Below are 17,387 nucleotides of genomic sequence, written 5' to 3'. Positions count from 1 at the left end.
GCTGCTACATGTCTCTGTCTCTTCCTAAAGCTGCTACATGTCTCTGTCTCTAACCTAAAGCTGCTACATGTCTCTGTCTCTAACCTAAAGCTGCTACATGTCTCTGTCTCTTCCTAAAGCTGCTACATGTCTCTGTCTCTTCCTAAAGCTGCTACATGTCTCTGTCTCTTCCTAAAGCTGCTACATGTCTCTGTCTCTAACCTAAAGCTGCTACATGTCTCTGTCTCTTCCTAAAGCTGCTACATGTCTCTGTCTCTTCCTAAACCAGCTACATGTCTCTGTCTCTTCCTAAACCAGCTACATGTCTCTGTCTCTAACCTAAAGCTGCTACATGTCTCTGTCTCTTCCTAAAGCTGCTACATGTCTCTGTCTCTAACCTAAAGCTGCTACATGTCTCTGTCTCTTCCTAAAGCTGCTACATGTCTCTGTCTCTCCCTAAAGCTGCTACATGTCTCTGTCTCTTCCTAAAGCTGCTACATGTCTCTGTCTCTTCCTAAAGCTGCTACATGTCTCTGTCTCTTCCTAAAGCTGCTACATGTCTCTGTCTCTTCCTAAAGCTGCTACATGTCTCTGTCTCTTCCTAAAGCTGCTACATGTCTCTGTCTCTTCCTAAAGCTGCTACATGTCTCTGTCTCTTCCGAAAGCTGCTACATGTCTCTGTCTCTTCCTAAAGCTGCTACATGTCTCTGTCTCTTCCTAAAGCTGCTACATGTCTCTGTCTCTAACCTAAAGCTGCTACATGTCTCTGTCTCTAACCTAAAGCTGCTACATGTCTCTGTCTCTTCCTAAAGCTGCTACATGTCTCTGTCTCTTCCTAAAGCTGCTACATGTCTCTGTCTCTTCCTAAAGCTGCTACATGTCTCTGTCTCTTCCTAAAGCTGCTACATGTCTCTGTCTCTAACCTAAAGCTGCTACATGTCTCTGTCTCTAACCTAAAGCTGCTACATGTCTCTGTCTCTTCCTAAAGCTGCTACATGTCTCTGTCTCTTCCTAAAGCTGCTACATGTCTCTGTCTCTTCCTAAAGCTGCTACATGTCTCTGTCTCTTCCTAAAGCTGCTACATGTCTCTGTCTCTTCCTAAAGCTGCTACATGTCTCTGTCTCTTCCTAAAGCTGCTACATGTCTCTGTCTCTTCCTAAAGCTGCTACATGTCTCTGTCTCTAACCTAAAGCTGCTACATGTCTCTGTCTCTTCCTAAAGCTGCTACATGTCTCTGTCTCTAACCTAAAGCTGCTACATGTCTCTGTCTCTTCCTAAAGCTGCTACATGTCTCTGTCTCTTCCTAAAGCTGCTACATGTCTCTGTCTCTTCCTAAAGCTGCTACATGTCTCTGTCTCTTCCTAAAGCTGCTACATGTCTCTGTCTCTAACCTAAAGCTGCTACATGTCTCTGTCTCTTCCTAAAGCTGCTACATGTCTCTGTCTCTTCCTAAAGCTGCTACATATCTGTCGCTGTCTCTGTCCCTTTCCTATTGGTTTCTTTCTTCTTTAAAAAATATGTTTTATTTGAACTGCGCTCGGAGTCGGGGAACCATGTGGAGGAAGAAGAGCAATGTTTTGCCCCTCACCCTAGCTTATGCCATTTCCTGCTAATGTTTTGACTTTTTGTTCCCCCCTTTCCCTTACTCCATACACCCGCCCAGGTACACTTTCACTGGCATTTACACGTTTGAGTCATTGATAAAGATTCTGGCGAGGGGATTCTGTGTGGGGCCATTTACCTTCCTGCGGGACCCGTGGAACTGGCTGGATTTCAGTGTGATTGTCATGGCGTAAGTATCTCTCTTGTTACAGTAGACCTCTCTGTATCGCTCCTGTTAGTGTCTGACACTCTACTTCCTTTGAACCTACTTCCTTTAAACCGGTCCTCTCCTTCCTTTTAAACTGCCATCTACTTCCTTTTAACCTGCCCTCTCCTTCCTTTTAACCTGCCCTCCACTTCCTGTTATCCTGCCCTCTCCTTCCTTTTAACCTGTCCTCTCCTTCCTTTTAACCTGTCCTCTCCTTCCTTTTAACCTGCCATCTCCTTCCTTTTAAGCTGTCCTCTCCTTCCTTTTAAGCTGTCCTCTCCTTCCTTTTAAGCTGTCCTCTCCTTCCTTTTAAGCTGTCCTCTCCTTCCTTTTAAACTGTCCTCTCCTTCCTTTTAACCTGCCCTCTCCTTCCTTTTAAGCTGCCCTCTCCTTCCTTTTAAGCTGCCCTCTCCTTCCTTTTAAGCTGTCCTCTTATTCCTTTTAAGCTGTCCTCTCCTTCCTTTTAAGCTGTCCTCTCCTTCCTTTTAAGCTGTCCTCTCCTTCCTTTTAAGCTGCCCTCTCCTTCCTTTTAAGCTGTCCTCTACTTCCTTTTAAGCTGTCCTCTACTTCCTTTTAAGCTGTCCTCTACTTCCTTTTAAGCTGTCCTCTACTTCCTTTTAAGCTGTCCTCTACTTCCTTTTAAGCTGTCCTCTACTTCCTTTTAAGCAGTCCTCTCCTTCCTTTTAAGATGTCCTCTCCTTCCTTTTAAGCTGTCCTCTCCTTCCTTTTAAGCTGTCCTCTCCTTCCTTTTAAGCTGTCCTCTCCTTCCTTTTAAGCTGTCCTCTCCTTCCTTTTAAGCTGTCTTCTCCTTCCTTTTAAGCTGTCCTCTCTTTCCTTTTATGCTGCCCTCTCCTTCCTTTTAACCTGCCCTCTACTTACATTTACATTTTACATTTAAGTCATTTAGCAGACGCTCTTATCCAGAGCGACTTACAAATTGGTGCCTCCTTAAAATATTGATTTTGGCCTTTACTAATAAAACCCATAGAAACGCATTGAATAACACATTCATAAATGTCATAAAGGACAGTAAAAAAAGAAAAGTAAATACTTACTCGACTACTGGAAATCCCTGATATACTTCACTATACTTCAACCCTCTTTCTTTTTTAACCAATAGATGCAGTGCAAACTTTTACTTCCAACATTTTAGAATGCAACCTGAATTTAATGACCAATTACCGATGTTCTTACTCTTCAAATGTTACATTTTGCTTTGGTAGTGTGGGTGTAGAAAGCACCTTAAGTTGCTTTTGAATAATCTATTTTGCTCCTGACTTTCTACTGTGGATGGTCTAAACACTGAGGATATATGGCACCTTTTTTCTAAGGGAACAATTTTGAACATCCCCACCGTGCATTAACTGACTCACCTGTGAGAAAACCGTGTTTGAAGTAGGACTGTAGGTACGGCGCCAAAGGCTCAGGCAGTTTCCCAGTCACCCATAACAGCCTCTAAACCAATGACAGATTGTCCGATAGGGGACCTTAACCAGAAGCAGGTTCCAATGGAGTCATTAAGGATGCCTCCAGAGATTGGATTAAGCCCCCCCCCCCCCCCGATGAAGTGTTGATTTCTCGTTTGGCTCCTGCAGCTTTATTTCCAGTCGACCTTGAACTGGAAGCCTCTGTGGGGTCAGATGGATATTTAGCAGGACAGGGACACATCAGTTACCGACCCCCGCTGCCCTCCCACTCGTGTTGACAGACAGGCCACCTTCCTTCCCGCCGCTGGCTTTATTAAATCCAGACTGATGACCAGGAAAACGGATACCCCCCCACGCTGATAAATATCCACACCCCCAACCCTGGGGGTTCCCATGGAAACGGATCGCATGCCATGTTAGCTATGAAGCTTTCGGAAAACTCACCTCAGAAATGTAATAAGGAATGGAACCACTTAGATCCAGAAGACTTAACATACCTCATATGATCAGCACATGGACTGGCACCATATTAGTTTTTCAAAATCTTCTGGAGTCTCTTGATGTGGAGACATACTAACAGCACACATAACTGTAAAGAAAACTAACAGGAAATATATATACCTTGCTGTTTCTGTCCTGTTCTCCATGGAAAGCTTCACTAAGAGGCAGTGAGCAGTGCTTAGCCTGCAGTTGTCTTGCCATTTTTTTTGTTGTTGGTGTTTGACCAAATAACTGTAATTTGATCCTGCAGGTTGCTAACCGAATTTGTTAAAGTAGGCAATCTCCAAGCACTTCGAACATTCAGGGTCCTCAGAGCATTGAAAACTATTTCAGTAATCCCAGGTAAGAGGGAGTCTCCCCTTGTGCTGCAGTGTTACCAACAAATGGGTTACATTGTCTATCGTCCAGTCCACATACTGTTACTGTACTGTACATGCCCCTTCACCCTCTTCCTCCTCTCTGTCCAATCCAAAGCCATCCTCTCTGACCCTTGACCTCACTCCAAGCCCCCCCCCCCCCCCCCCCCCCTCCTCCCCTCTCTTCCAATCCCGGCCCATTCAACTGTTGTGTTTTGCCTGTCGTCGGTGCTTTGTCATTGTGTCTGCTTGACTTTCACTTGTTGCAGATATGTTACTGAGTTTGTGGACCTGGGCAATGTCTCAGCCTTACGGACGTTCAGAGTCCTACGAGCACTGAAAACTATCTCAGTCATCCCAGGTGAGAAGGGAGTTTCAAACACTAAGACACCACCCACAGTTGGAAGAACTAAACCCCGGCTACGTTCCAATATGTCTATACTAGCACCCTACTGTACTTAGGATGAAGCAATGTATTGGGCATGCACCCAAAGTGGCCTGCTATTGTGGGTATTGGAACAGAGTCCCTTGTCATTCCCTTTTTGTTTCCGGTAATCAAACTAACCAGTGAGTGGAAATGAGACCTTTGAGTTGGGCAACGTCTGATTCAAAATGGAGGATTCTCACATTTTAGATTCTCAAAGAATATGTTTGCCCATAGTTTGTTTTAAGTTGTATTAGGCTTATGTACGGGATCCGAATGGTTTGCATCACCCTACGAAATGCATACCTGCAGGCTCCTTCTGGACAACGCAACAACAATAAGAAATAAGAAAAGATAAGAATACAAACATAAAGTAAATGGGTCAAAAGAATATAATAAATATTTTAGCTTAAGTATAATAAAGGAAGGCACAATTTATAGTCCAATATTAACACACGTATTGGGGAAGGAAGGGATGGGGGGCAATGTATAACGCACCATGTTATACATTACAAAATAGATGACAAACACCATTCCTTTATCAAAAGGCTTGTTGTTACATTGTTCCTTCTATAAGAGTGGTAGCAACCATTGTGTTCTGACTTGAATTCATTTTGTATTTAGATGTATGTATGCCATTCATTTATTAAAAATACAAATCTAGTTTCTTTCAAGGCGTAGTCATGCATCAATGCTTGCATCCACATGCTGTATGCAAACACTTCACTATAGACATCAACATAGTGAATATATAGTCCACAGATAAAGTTTCAACATGACATCTGGCCTTAAGCCCAAGGATTATGTTACCTCGTTAGCTGACTCAACAGGTCTCATTCACCCTTAGTGTTTAACAGGCATGGGTATAGTCAAATACCACTTTGTATGGTAATAATATCTCCATTCACAACAGACGCTCCCATAGGAAGCAGGACATACAGTCCATTCAGAATGGATCTCTACTCAAATAGGACTAAAGCCCTTGTTTGGATGGAACAGGTGTAGTACCCTTAGCAACATATAGTGCAATTATATTTCTGAGCAGGGACCTTTATGTAAACTTACAGTGCATAAACTGTCCACTTGACCTGGCCAGGGAAAAACCCTGGACCCTACTTTTTACTTTACGCTATAGGACCTAGACTCCTAGATTTACCTGGTAGGTCACTTTGGGATGATCTGTACCATACAGTAGCTACCCGGTATCTACTCTGCAGGGGCTAACTTCCATCAGTCATGGCCCATGTATTCCACTTCTTCCTGTTGTCGGGTGCTGTTGAGACACATGGTGCGTCAGGCTCTTCATGGCTGACCTCCTTTGGCCCACACCATCTTCTGGAAATGCCAGACTGGAAGTGACGGTTTAGAGACTGAATTCCTCTCTGTGTTCATACTGTACAGCAGTCTGGCCCCTCACACTACCTTTAATCCAACACAAATCCTGGCCAAATATGAATCAGGATAGTGAGGTAATAGCATAGGATCAGATAAGCTAAATATAGTTAGCTAAGAAAAAAATGCTAGAAAATCTTGGAAATGCTTTGGGCACATTCTGAGACAGGGTTAAAGTCAAAATGTCAGTCAATTAGTCAGTTAGCCAGTCAGTCAGTTAGTTTGTCAGCCAGTCAGCCAGTCAGTCAGTTAGTTTGTCAGCAAGTCAGTCAGTTAGTTTGTCAGCCAGTCAGTTCGTTTGTCAGCCAGCCAGTCAATCAGCCAGTCAGGGTCAGTTAGTTTGTCAGCCAGTCAGTTAGTTTGTCAGCCAGCCAGTCAATCAGCCAGTCAGGCAGTCAGTCAGTTAGTTTGTCAGCCAGCCAGTCAATCTGCCAGGCAGGCAGTCAGTCAGTTAGTCAGTCAGCCAGTCAGCAATTCCGTTCAGTCAGTCAGTTAATTTGTCAGTCAGTTAATTTGTCAGTCAGTTAGTTTGTTAGCCAGTCAGCCGGTTAGTTTCTCAGTCAGTCAGTTAGTTAGTTTGTCAGCCAGTCAGTCAGCCAGTTAGTTTGTCAGCCAGTCAGTTAGTTTGTCAGCCAGTCAGTTAGCCAGTCAATCAGCCAGTCAGTCATTCATTCAGTTAGTTTGTCAGCCAGTCAGTCAGTCAGCCAATCAGCCAATTAGTTAGTTTGCCAGCCAGTTAGTCAGTCACTCAGTTAGTTTGCCAGTCAGTCAACAAGTCAGTTAGTTTGTCAGCCAGTCAACAAGTCAGTTAGTTTGTCAGCCAGTCAACAAGTCAGTTAGTTTGTCAGCCAGTCAGTCAGTCAGTCAGTCAGTCAGTCAGCCTCAGCCTTAGTCAGCCAGATGCAGCCCAGACTTGCAGTCAGTCTTGCGCAGCGGGCAGCCGTCGTAGTGCAGCCGTCACGTCAGTTACTTTGTCAGTCAGTCAGTTAGTTTGTCAGCCAGTGCAGTTGCAGCGTTGTCGCCTCAGCGCAGTCAGCAGGGCAGCCAGTCAGTTAGTTTGTCAGCCAGTCAACAAGTCATGTTAGTTTGTCAGCCAGTCACGTGGGCAGCCGTCGTCGTCAGTCAGTCAGTCAGTCAGTTAGTCAGCCAATCAGCCAATTAGTCAGTTTGCCAGCCAGTTAGTCAGTCACTCAGTTACTTTATCAGTCAGTCTGTTAGTTTGTCAGCCAGTCAGTTAGTTTGCCAGTCAGCCAGTCAATCAGCCAGTCAGTCAGTCAGTTAGTTTGTCAGCCAGTCAATCAGCCAGATAGTTTGTTAGCCAGTCAGCAAGTCAGTTAGTTTGTCAGCCAGTCAGTTATTTTGTCAGCCAGTCAGTTAGTTTGTTAGCCACTCAGTCAGTTTGTCAGCCAGTCAGTCAGTCAGTTAGTTTGTTAGCCAGTCAGTTTGTCAGCCAGTCAGTTAGTTTGTCAGCCAGCCAGCCAGTCAGTCAGCCAGTAAATCAGTCATTATTTGGGAAGCGTCTGTTGTCAATGACCATACATTGTGAATTTTTCGGTGCATTTTTGATCTCTCAAAAAGAAACAAGACAATGTTTCTTTCTGTAGAGGTTAGTTTGTTTTTGTTAGCTTTCTTTGTATTTTGAATGCTATGTCGGTGTCTTCAGTTTCTGTGTGGCCTTCTTGCTTTTAATGTTCTGAATTTGTAACTGTACAGTTTATTTCATCCACGTCATGGTTAGTATTATTAGTGACGGGCACTGATATGAAAAATCGCTATCAATATCAGTTGCATTTTTTCAAACTAATATCAAAGATTGCAACTGTATGGACTTAACTTCTACGGCTTTGTGAAATTCAATTTCCCATTGGGCCAAGGGTGAATGTTCTGGGGGCCTAACCTACCCAACCTGTTTGAACACAATGGGCTCTACGTTGAGAGCCTGTGAGAGGGCTTTGTGCCTGCAGAAACACTAATGTTTCCTCTTTTACATAAATGTGTGGGTTAACAGCAAGGATAAGCCAATATCACGATGTGCCTTGCACATATCGATTACAAACTATCTTGATATCATATCAAATTATCGATAATGGTGCCCACCACTAATTATTATGGATAGTGAGTCGTTGTATTGTTCCTTATACAATTATTGTAACTTTTGTAACTTGTTATACAGAGTGATGCACTGTAGTTAAGTCACTGTAAACAAGCCCCACTATACCGTATGTTATTGTAAAAAGTAAGAGACCACTAACTTCCAGGATTGTTTATAATTATTTTTGTTAAATGTTTAAATTACATATACATAATAACCATTTTCAGTTATTAGATCTAAAACAGTTCCTTATGATTAGACAGAGCTAGCTAACCAAAGATAGCTTCTATTTACCCTGTGTCCATTTCTATGACCATGTGTGTGCGTGCTGACCTATTGACCTTGGGCAGGCTTGAAGACCATTGTGGGCGCGCTGATCCAGTCGGTGAAGAAGCTGGCGGACGTGATGATCCTGACCGTGTTCTGCCTCAGTGTGTTTGCCCTCATTGGCCTGCAGCTCTTCATGGGTAACCTGCGGCAGAAGTGCGTCCGCAGCACAGCGCACTGCGTCAACAACACCCTCAACACCAACACCACCTTCTTCTGCAACAACCGGACGTGGCCCTCGCTCAAAGACTTCATCGCAGACGAAGGTGAGCACTGTGCGTCAGTTAAACGCCTGCTTAACCTGTTATGGCTAGGGGGCAGTATTTTCACGGCTGGATAAAAAACGTACCCGATTTAATCTGGTTACTACTCCTGCCCAGTAACTAGAATATGCATATAATTATTGGCTTTGGATAGAAAACACTCCAAAGTTTCTAAAACTGTTTGAATGGTGTCTGAATATAACAGAACTCAAATGGCAGGTCAAAACCTGAGAGATTCCTTTACAGGAAGTGGCCTGTCTGACCATTTCTTGAACTTCTTTGCCATCTCTATCTTTTACAAAGGATCTCTGCTCTAACGTGACACTTCCTACGTCTTCCATGGGCGCTCAGAGCCCGGGAAAAACCTGAATGTCGTCATCCCAGCCCCAGGCTGAAACACATTATCGCCTTTCTCAAGTGGCCGATCAAGGGACTGTGGGCTTAGGCGCGTGCCCTGGCCGCCCCCATCTTTGTGATTTTTCCTCTGTTTGCCGAAAAGGAGATTCCCGGTCTGAATATTATGGCTTTTTTACGAGATAAATTGCATAAAAATTGATTTTAAACAGCGGTTGACATGCTTCGAAGTACGGTAATGGAATATTTAGAATTTTTTTGTCACGAATTGCGCCATGCGTGCGACCCTGATTTACCATTTCGGATAGTTTCTGGAACGCACGAACAAAACGCCGCTATTCGGATATAACGATGGATTATTTTGGACCAAACCAACATTTGTTATTGAAGTAGCAGTCCTGGGAGTGCATTCTGACGAAGACAACAAAAGGTAATCAAACTTTTATAATAGTAAATCTGATTTTGGTGAAGGCTAAACTTGCCGGGTGTCTAAATAGCTAGCCCGTGATGGCTGGGCTATGTACTTAGAATATTGCAAAATGTGCTTTCACCAAAAAGCTATTTTAAAATCGGACATATCGAGTGCATAGAGGAGTTCTGTATCTATAATTCTTAAAATAATTGTTATGCTTTTTGTGAACGTTTATCGTGAGTAATTTAGTAAATTCTTAGCCACTTCCTCCGGAAGTTTGCGGGGGGTATGCTAGTTCTGAACGTCACATGCTAATGTAAAAAGCTGTTTTTTGATATAAATATGAACTTGATTGAACAAAACATGCATGTATTGTATAACATAATGTCCTAGGTGTGTCATCTGATGAAGATCATCAAAGGTTAGTGCTGCATTTAGCTGTCTTCTGGGTTTTTGTGACATTATATGCTAGCTTGAAAAATGGGTGTCTGATTATTTCGGGCTTGGTACTCTGCTGACATAATCTAATGTTTTGCTTTCGCTGTAAAGCCTTTTTGAAATCGGACAGTGTGGTTAGATAAAGGAGAGTCTTGTCTTTAAAATGCTGTGAAATAGTCATATGTTTGAAAAATTGAAGTTTTTGTATTTTTGAGGAATTTGTAATTCGCTCATTGGATATTGGAGCAGGTGTTCCGCTAGCGGAACGTCTAGATGTAAGAGTGAATGAATGTATCATTTAGTTCAAAAGGCTGACCCTATTGAGAGCAAAGATCCCTTTTGCGAGAGAGACTTGTTGTATAGGGTGGCTTAGGGCTAAATGCCCCCCACGGTTAAACACCCCCTCCTGTAATTCTCATAATTCGCTGGATGCTACTAGTCTTTCCCTGGAGGCCACTAGTCGTTCCCTGGAGGCCACTAGTCGTTCCCTGGAGGCCACTAGTCGTTCCCTGGAGGCCACTAGTCGTTCCCTGGAGGCCACTAGTCGTTCCCTGGATGCCACTAGTCTTTCCCTGGAGGCCACTAGTCTTTCCCTGGATGCCACTAGTCTTTCCCTGGATGCCTCTAGTCTTTCCCTGGAGGCCACTAGTCTTTCCCTGGATGCCTCTAGTCTTTCCCTGGATGCCACTAGTCTTTCCCTGGATGCCTCTAGTCTTTCCCTGGAGGCCACTAGTCTTTCCCTGGATGCCTCTAGTCTTTCCCTGGATGCCTCTAGTCTTTCCCTGGAGGCCACTAGTCTTTCCCTGGAGGCCTCTAGTCATGCTCAACTAAAAATGGAATCTGTCTCATCTCAGCTTTGTAGATTATCCCAACAAAACAATATGGAGGTACATTGATCTAATATTTTGTCTTTTAGAAAAAGTGATATTTATCTAATCTAATGAAGTTAGATCTATAAACGTTTCATATACAGTACCAGTCAAAAGTTTGGACACATCTACTCATTTTTTAAACAATTTTCTACATTGTAGAATAATAGTGAAGACATCAAAACTATGAAATAACACATATCAAATCATGTAGTAACCAAAAAAGTGTTAAACAAATCCAAATATATTTTATATTTTAGATTCTTCAAAGTAGCCACCCATTGCCTTGATGACAGCTTTGGAAACTCTTGGCATTCTCTCAACCAGCTTCATGAGGTACACCTGGAATGCATTTCAATTAACAACTGTGCCTTGTTAAAATTTAATGTGTGAAATTTCTTTCCTTCTCTATGTGTTTGAGCCAATCAGTTGTGTTGTGGCAAGGTAGGGGTGGTATACAGAAGATAGCCCAATTTGGTAAAAGGCCAAGTCCCTATTATGGCAAGAACAGCTCAAATAAGCAAAGAGAAACGACAGTCCATCATTACTTTAAGACACGAAGGTCAGTCAATGCGGAACATTTCAAGAACTTAGAAAGTTTCTTTGAGTGCAGTCGCAAAAACCATCAAGCGCTAGGATGAAACTGGCTCACATGAGGACCGCCACAGGAAAGGAAGGCTCAGAGTAACCTCTGCTTCAGAGGATAAGTTCATTAGCGTTACCAGCCTCAGAAATTGCAGCCCAAATAAATGCTTCACAGAGTTCAAGTAGTAGACACATCTCAACATCAACTGTTCAGAGGAGACTGCATGAATCAGGCCTTCATGGTCGAATTGCTGCAAAGAAACCACTACTAAAGGACACCAATAAGAAGAAGAGACTTGCTTGGGCCAAGAAACACGCGCAATGGACATTAGACTGGTGGAAATCTGTCCTTTGGTCGATGAGTCCAAATTTGAGATTTTTGGTTCCAACTGCCATGTCTTTGTGAGACGCAGAGTAGGTAAACAGATGATCTCTGCATGTGTGGTTCCCACCGTGAAGCATGGAGGAGGAGGTGTGATGGTGAGGGGGTGCTTTACTGGTGACACTGTCGGTGATTTATTTAGAATTCTAGGCACACTTAACCAGCATGGCTACCACAGCATTCTGCAGCGATACGCTATCCCATCTGGTTTGCGCTTAGTGGGACTATCATTTGTTTTTCAACAGGACAATGATCCAACACACCTCCAGGCTGTGTAAGGGCTATTTGACCAAGAAAGAGAGTGATGGAGGGCTCTATCAGATGACGTGGCCTTCACAATCACCCGACCTCAAGCCAATTGAGATGGTTTGGGATGAGTTGGACAGCAGAGTCAATGAAAAGCAGCCAACAAGTGCTCAACATATGTGGGAACTCCTTCAAGACTGTTGAAAAAGCATTCCAGGTGAACTTGGTTGAGAGAATGCCAAGAGTGTGCAAATCAGTCATCAAGGCAAAGGGTGGCTACTTTGAAGTATTTGTATTTGTTAACACTTTTTTGGTTACTACATTATTCCATATGTGTTATTTCATAGTTTTGATGTCTTCACTATTATTCTACAATGTAGAAAATAGTAGAAATAAAGAAAAACCCTTGAATGAGTAGGTGTGTTCAACATTTTGACTGGTACTGTATAAGAATCTTACCAAAACTGTCAGAAAATAGAAATGTCCCTTAAATTACCCTATTAGGAGACTGAAAATAGATTTTTGAGGGGTAAAACCATACTACAAAAAAACTAAATGTTTTGCTTTCACAAACATTTGCCAATGTGTTGCTACAGAGAGGTCACACAGAGGCTGTGAAGTAAAGAAAGAATTCTGGGAAATGCTGGTCAAGTGTAATTGAAGAGCACAGCCATGTGACACGCCAGATTAAATATTTTTTGGGAGCAAATTCCAGCCCCCTCGTCTATTCGAGATTTCCTGTACTCGATAGCTTTTTGCCCAAAATTAGAATACTCTATATTCCCTGCCACTGACACAATGTAATTAGACATATGCAATAGCGTGGGCCTGCCTCAAGCTTTGGTGACGTTGAGCTTTTACTCAAGGCTACGTGTGTTATTAACGTGTGATATGAAATGTGAAGTATCCTCGAAATATGAAAAAATTAACAACACCAGAGCAGTAGATTATATGTTAGTGTATAAGATTAACATGCTGTAATATAGACCTGGTTTCAAACAATATTTGAAATCTTTCAAATACTCTCAGTTTTTGCTTTAACCTGCCTGGAGTGCCACTTGGACAGAGTTTGCACTTTTGGGATTCTTCCATTGAGCCAGCCAAGCTTAATCAAACACAGGTAATGTATTTGAACAATTTCAACCAGTTGAACCCAGGTCTGGCTCACATGCTGTTGTAGTGATTGATGTTTCTTAACTGCACTAATATGGTCATAAGGTCGTGGGTCTCTTAGCTTTGGGAAAGTCTCACAGTTGTTGTGTGACCTCAACCAAACGTTACATTTATTTTTTTTAAATTTAACTAGGCAGGTCAGTTAAGAACAAATTCTTATTTTCAATGACGGCCTAGGAACAGTGGGTTAACTGCCTTGTTCAGGGGCAGAACGACAGATTTGTACCTTGTCAGCTCAGGGATTCGAACTTGGAACCTTTTGATTATTAGTCCAACGCTCTAACCACTAGGCTACCCTGCTGCCCCACATGCAGCCATAGCATAACATGTTTGCAGAGGATAATGTGTATCCTAGAAAACGGCTCACACAGCAGTTGTTTGAGGCTCATTATGGACACACAGGACATGGCAGTGTTCTGTTCCATTGTCCTCTGTACTGTACTATCCAAACAGGCAATAACAGAGACAGCCTTGCAGCGATGGGACTACAAGGGTCCACCCTCACCAACACAAATCATTGCGTGCTAACCTTTGCTGCGCAACACTGACGTGGCACAGATGTTTAAATGGACTTAAATGGTGAATGATTGTCACATGACGAGACCGCATGACGCCTGACCATCATGATATAATGATAGTAAACACCACAGCCAAACAAACAAAGCAAAAACAAAGAACAGCTCAATATTGTTTCCTGAGATTGCATCTATTATTTTTTCTTTAACACAGCAACGATGTATAGCTCATAAAAATAAAAAAAAACAGACTTTTTTTCAATTTGTAAGACTCATCTTTTTTTTGTGGGAGTCGGCAGCAACACAGTTACTGGGTTCTGCTATTCATTCATTCATTCACCCCCCCCCCCCCCCCCCCCCCCCCTTCAACTTCAAGCAGGGTCCGCTATACATCACCTTAAAAATACGTAAAATGTTCTAAGCAGGCTACTGGTCCCTAAAAGTTCGGGTGAAACACAAAACGATAACATTTTCTTAATTTGAAAAATGATTAAAATCATACATCCAGTGGGTTATTTAAGGGTGGGCTGATTTGAGATCAGTGATTAATATAATACAGTCAATAAACAACTTTCCCCAAGCAGGGAAGGCTGCCTTTTCAGGACAAGGAGTTCTGGTCATAAGGTCTGAGTACCATTGAAATACTTTTAACGTTGCGGTGCTAATGCTTTTGGACACATTCAGCAATACTGGGGCAATGTAATCAAATAAAATACAAATCTTTCTCCCTTTTTCAGACAACTACTACAAAGTGGAGGGAGCTAAGGATGCCTTAATATGTGGGGACGGGAGTGATGCTGGGTAAGTGACACTGCTCGTTCTCCTCGTTCTATTGCTATAGAAAATGTCAGTGAACAATAGCCAATAATTATGAATGTGCATCACTGTGAAGATAGGTTAGTACCATTCTGTATGTGCTGTAGCCAGCTCCCCTCTTGTTGATCTTGTTTGGCATGGTTAGGAACAAAAACAGAGAAGTGTTGGCGAAATACCAAACAGACCGGACCACCAGGCTAGTGTAATGGTGGCTTGTACTGTCGATGGTTTAACCATAGCCTCATGATCCATAGCCTCATGAACCTTAGCATCATGTTGTATGCTCTAGTCTAGTACATGCTGTTGAGCAGTACCAGAGGATGTCACAAAGGGGCCCTGAGGTTAGGGTTTAGGTGGCTGAGATGATGCCTGTCGCTGTGTAGCTAAGTCAACAGAGATAGCCTGGCTCTGAGGGTGTGAGTCAGCAAGACGGAGTGATGGCGACTGATGGTGACTCAGCTGCCCTCAGGCTGTAGAGAGAAGACACCATGGGCTTATCAACCACCATCCATCCTGTGAGAGCCAATAGGCTTTAACAAGCGAGTGGGCCTTGACAGTAACTTGAACTATGGTTGCGTTGCTAATATGGCAGAATTGGTTTCCTCAAACTATGCTTGATGAGTAACCTTGCATTGGACGGGAAGATGTGTTAGCACTAATGTGTGTTTAGGCTTTAGCTCAGAGGGATAATGCGTTTTTGAGTCATGCGGATTGACACTGGTGCGCTACACAGTAGGCTTGCAGGTCCAAGAAGGACCGCATCCCACAGTTTTTTGTAGATATTTTTGCTGTCATGATGCGTGCACCCCAAGTTATTATAGCACAGTTGGAGTAATGTGGATAGAAGTAAGCCCAGCTACGCCTCTCCCGAGCCCATTGAGGAGATGCAAAGATGAGCCAAGGGACCTAATTCAGGGAGAAAACAGGGTAAACAAATATGCTTTTAGCCATACCACCCTGGACATGCCTGTTCAGGGTTGGGCCTGGTTAGTACTGGGACGGGAGACTGCCTGGATATACCCAATGCCGCAACCAAAAAATGATAATATATATACAGTACCAGTCAAAAGTTTGGACACACCTACTCATTCAAGGGTTTTTCTTTATTTTTACTATTTTCTACATTGTAGAATAATAGTGAAGACATCAAAACTATGAAATAACACAAAAAAGTGTTTAACAAATCAAAATATATTTTATATTTGAGGTTCTTCAAAGTAGCCACCCTTTGCCTTGATGACAGCTTTGCACACTTTTGGCATTCTCTCAACCAGCTTCACCTGGAATTCTTTTCCAACAGTCTTGAAGGAGTTCTCACATATGCTGAGCACTTGTTGGCTGCTTTTCCTTCAGTCCGCGGTCCAACTCATCCCAAACCATCTCAATTGGCTTGAGGTCGGGTGATTGTGGAGGCCGGTCATCTGGCATCCACAACACTTTTTTGGTTACTACATGATTTCATATGTGTTCACTATTATTCTACAACGTAGAAAATAGTACAAAATATGGAAAAACCCTTGAATGAGTAGGTGTGTCCAAACTTTTGACTGGTACTGTATATATAAAAGAAGTAAGCCCAGCTTATAAATAGTCATTTAGTTTAACTAATAACTTTGGTGTGCGTCACTTTGACATTGGATAATCTTTATGTTTTAAGGATTGGGGCCAAAAATAAATAAATAAATAATATCTCAGAAAATAATGGTCAGTTTACAATTCCTGAATATATCTCCCACATTCACTGAAGAGAAACGACATTGACCTCAACCCAAACCTGATGTATTTTGGACCAAGATTTGGAATGGCGAAGGGATGTATTTTAGACTGAGATGGGAATAGCAATTGGGAGAACATGCATGTTGCATGGCTGGGGGTAAATCACCAAACGTGTCGGCTCATCACCCTGGCCATGAATGTGACATGCTAGTACACGGCTGCCCTCTGGATGACAGTATGAGGGGTTGAGCCATGGGAGACTGCAGTTAGCATATCAACATGTGACCTCTGACATCACTTGTGTACTGTGTACATTTTAGGACACCCAGTGGCAGTTGTATCCACAGAAAAGAAGGCGAGTCTGAACACAACTACACTGAGTATGCAACAGCGAAAAATGTGTCCATGAAGTGTGGCATCTTTCTTAGCCATTAAGCAACAACATGATAGTCACTTTCAGGGAGGATAAAGGGAGCATCTTTAATATTCGTCAAGTTAACATCAGATGGCAACTTTCCCAATCATTCTGATGTTGTTCTGAGACATTCTGAATCCCATTCTCAGCCCAACTACTCATCAAATGAATGTACTTTACATAGACATGGAATTAATGAATGCCCTCAACACTAGCATGACCCGTCCTGCCAAAACTCTAATCCTGTAACGCCAAGTGATTTTGGAGCAACGGGCAGGAGTGGCAGGAGAGGAGTGCCAGGGCTAAGATCTAGAGTTTTACAAAAGTAAATAATACCTATCTGTATTCTGTTGGGTGCCAAGCTCTAATGTGCCACACGGTTTCCATTTTGCTCCATCCACAAACACAGACAAAATAGTCCCCACTTTCAATTTAATCTCCTACTTTTATACTTACAAAATAATTATGGAAAATTAATACCAACGACATTTCATCCATGTCTTTTCCAGGCAATCACACAGGCAGTCTCCATCTTTTATGAACAAAGCATGCACTGTCAAATGCAAGCCTCTTCCAATGCCCTCAATGTCGCGTGATGCTAGCTCATGCTTTCAACACCCCCCCACCACAAATGGTTAAAAAAATCAAATCAAATGTATTTATATAGCCCTTCTTACATCAGCTGATATCGCAAAGTGCTGTACAGAAAACCAGCCTAAAACCCCAAACAGCAAGCAATGCAGGTGTAGAAGCACGGTGGCTAGGAAAAATAATTATCTTTAAAAAGCTGCTGTAATTGATACCATGACATTTCAACATTCTAATCTTCCATCCCCCCTCTTTTCTTTTTAAAAATTCCTGTGAGACTGGGAATCTATTGAAGATGTAATGGAAA

General features: G+C 42.7%; 1 protein-coding gene across 1 annotated transcript in view; it reads left to right on the top strand.

Annotated features, from left to right (window-relative positions):
- The window catches only part of scn5lab (sodium channel, voltage gated, type V-like, alpha b), a 190,623-nt gene that overhangs the window by 47,381 nt on the left and 125,855 nt on the right, over positions 1-17,387 (top strand). The window contains exons 5-8 of the mRNA XM_082970748.1: positions 1,643-1,771; positions 4,343-4,434; positions 8,332-8,574; positions 14,283-14,346. Coding sequence (XP_082826874.1) covers positions 1,643-1,771; positions 4,343-4,434; positions 8,332-8,574; positions 14,283-14,346 — 528 coding nt within the window. The remainder of the gene's footprint in view (positions 1-1,642; positions 1,772-4,342; positions 4,435-8,331; positions 8,575-14,282; positions 14,347-17,387) is intronic.

Source organism: Salmo salar, chromosome 29, assembly GCF_965601325.2.
Source record: "Salmo salar chromosome 29, fSalSal1, whole genome shotgun sequence".
NCBI classification, from domain to species: Eukaryota; Metazoa; Chordata; class Actinopteri; order Salmoniformes; family Salmonidae; genus Salmo; species Salmo salar.
This window is presented reverse-complemented; position numbering and strand designations above follow the sequence as displayed.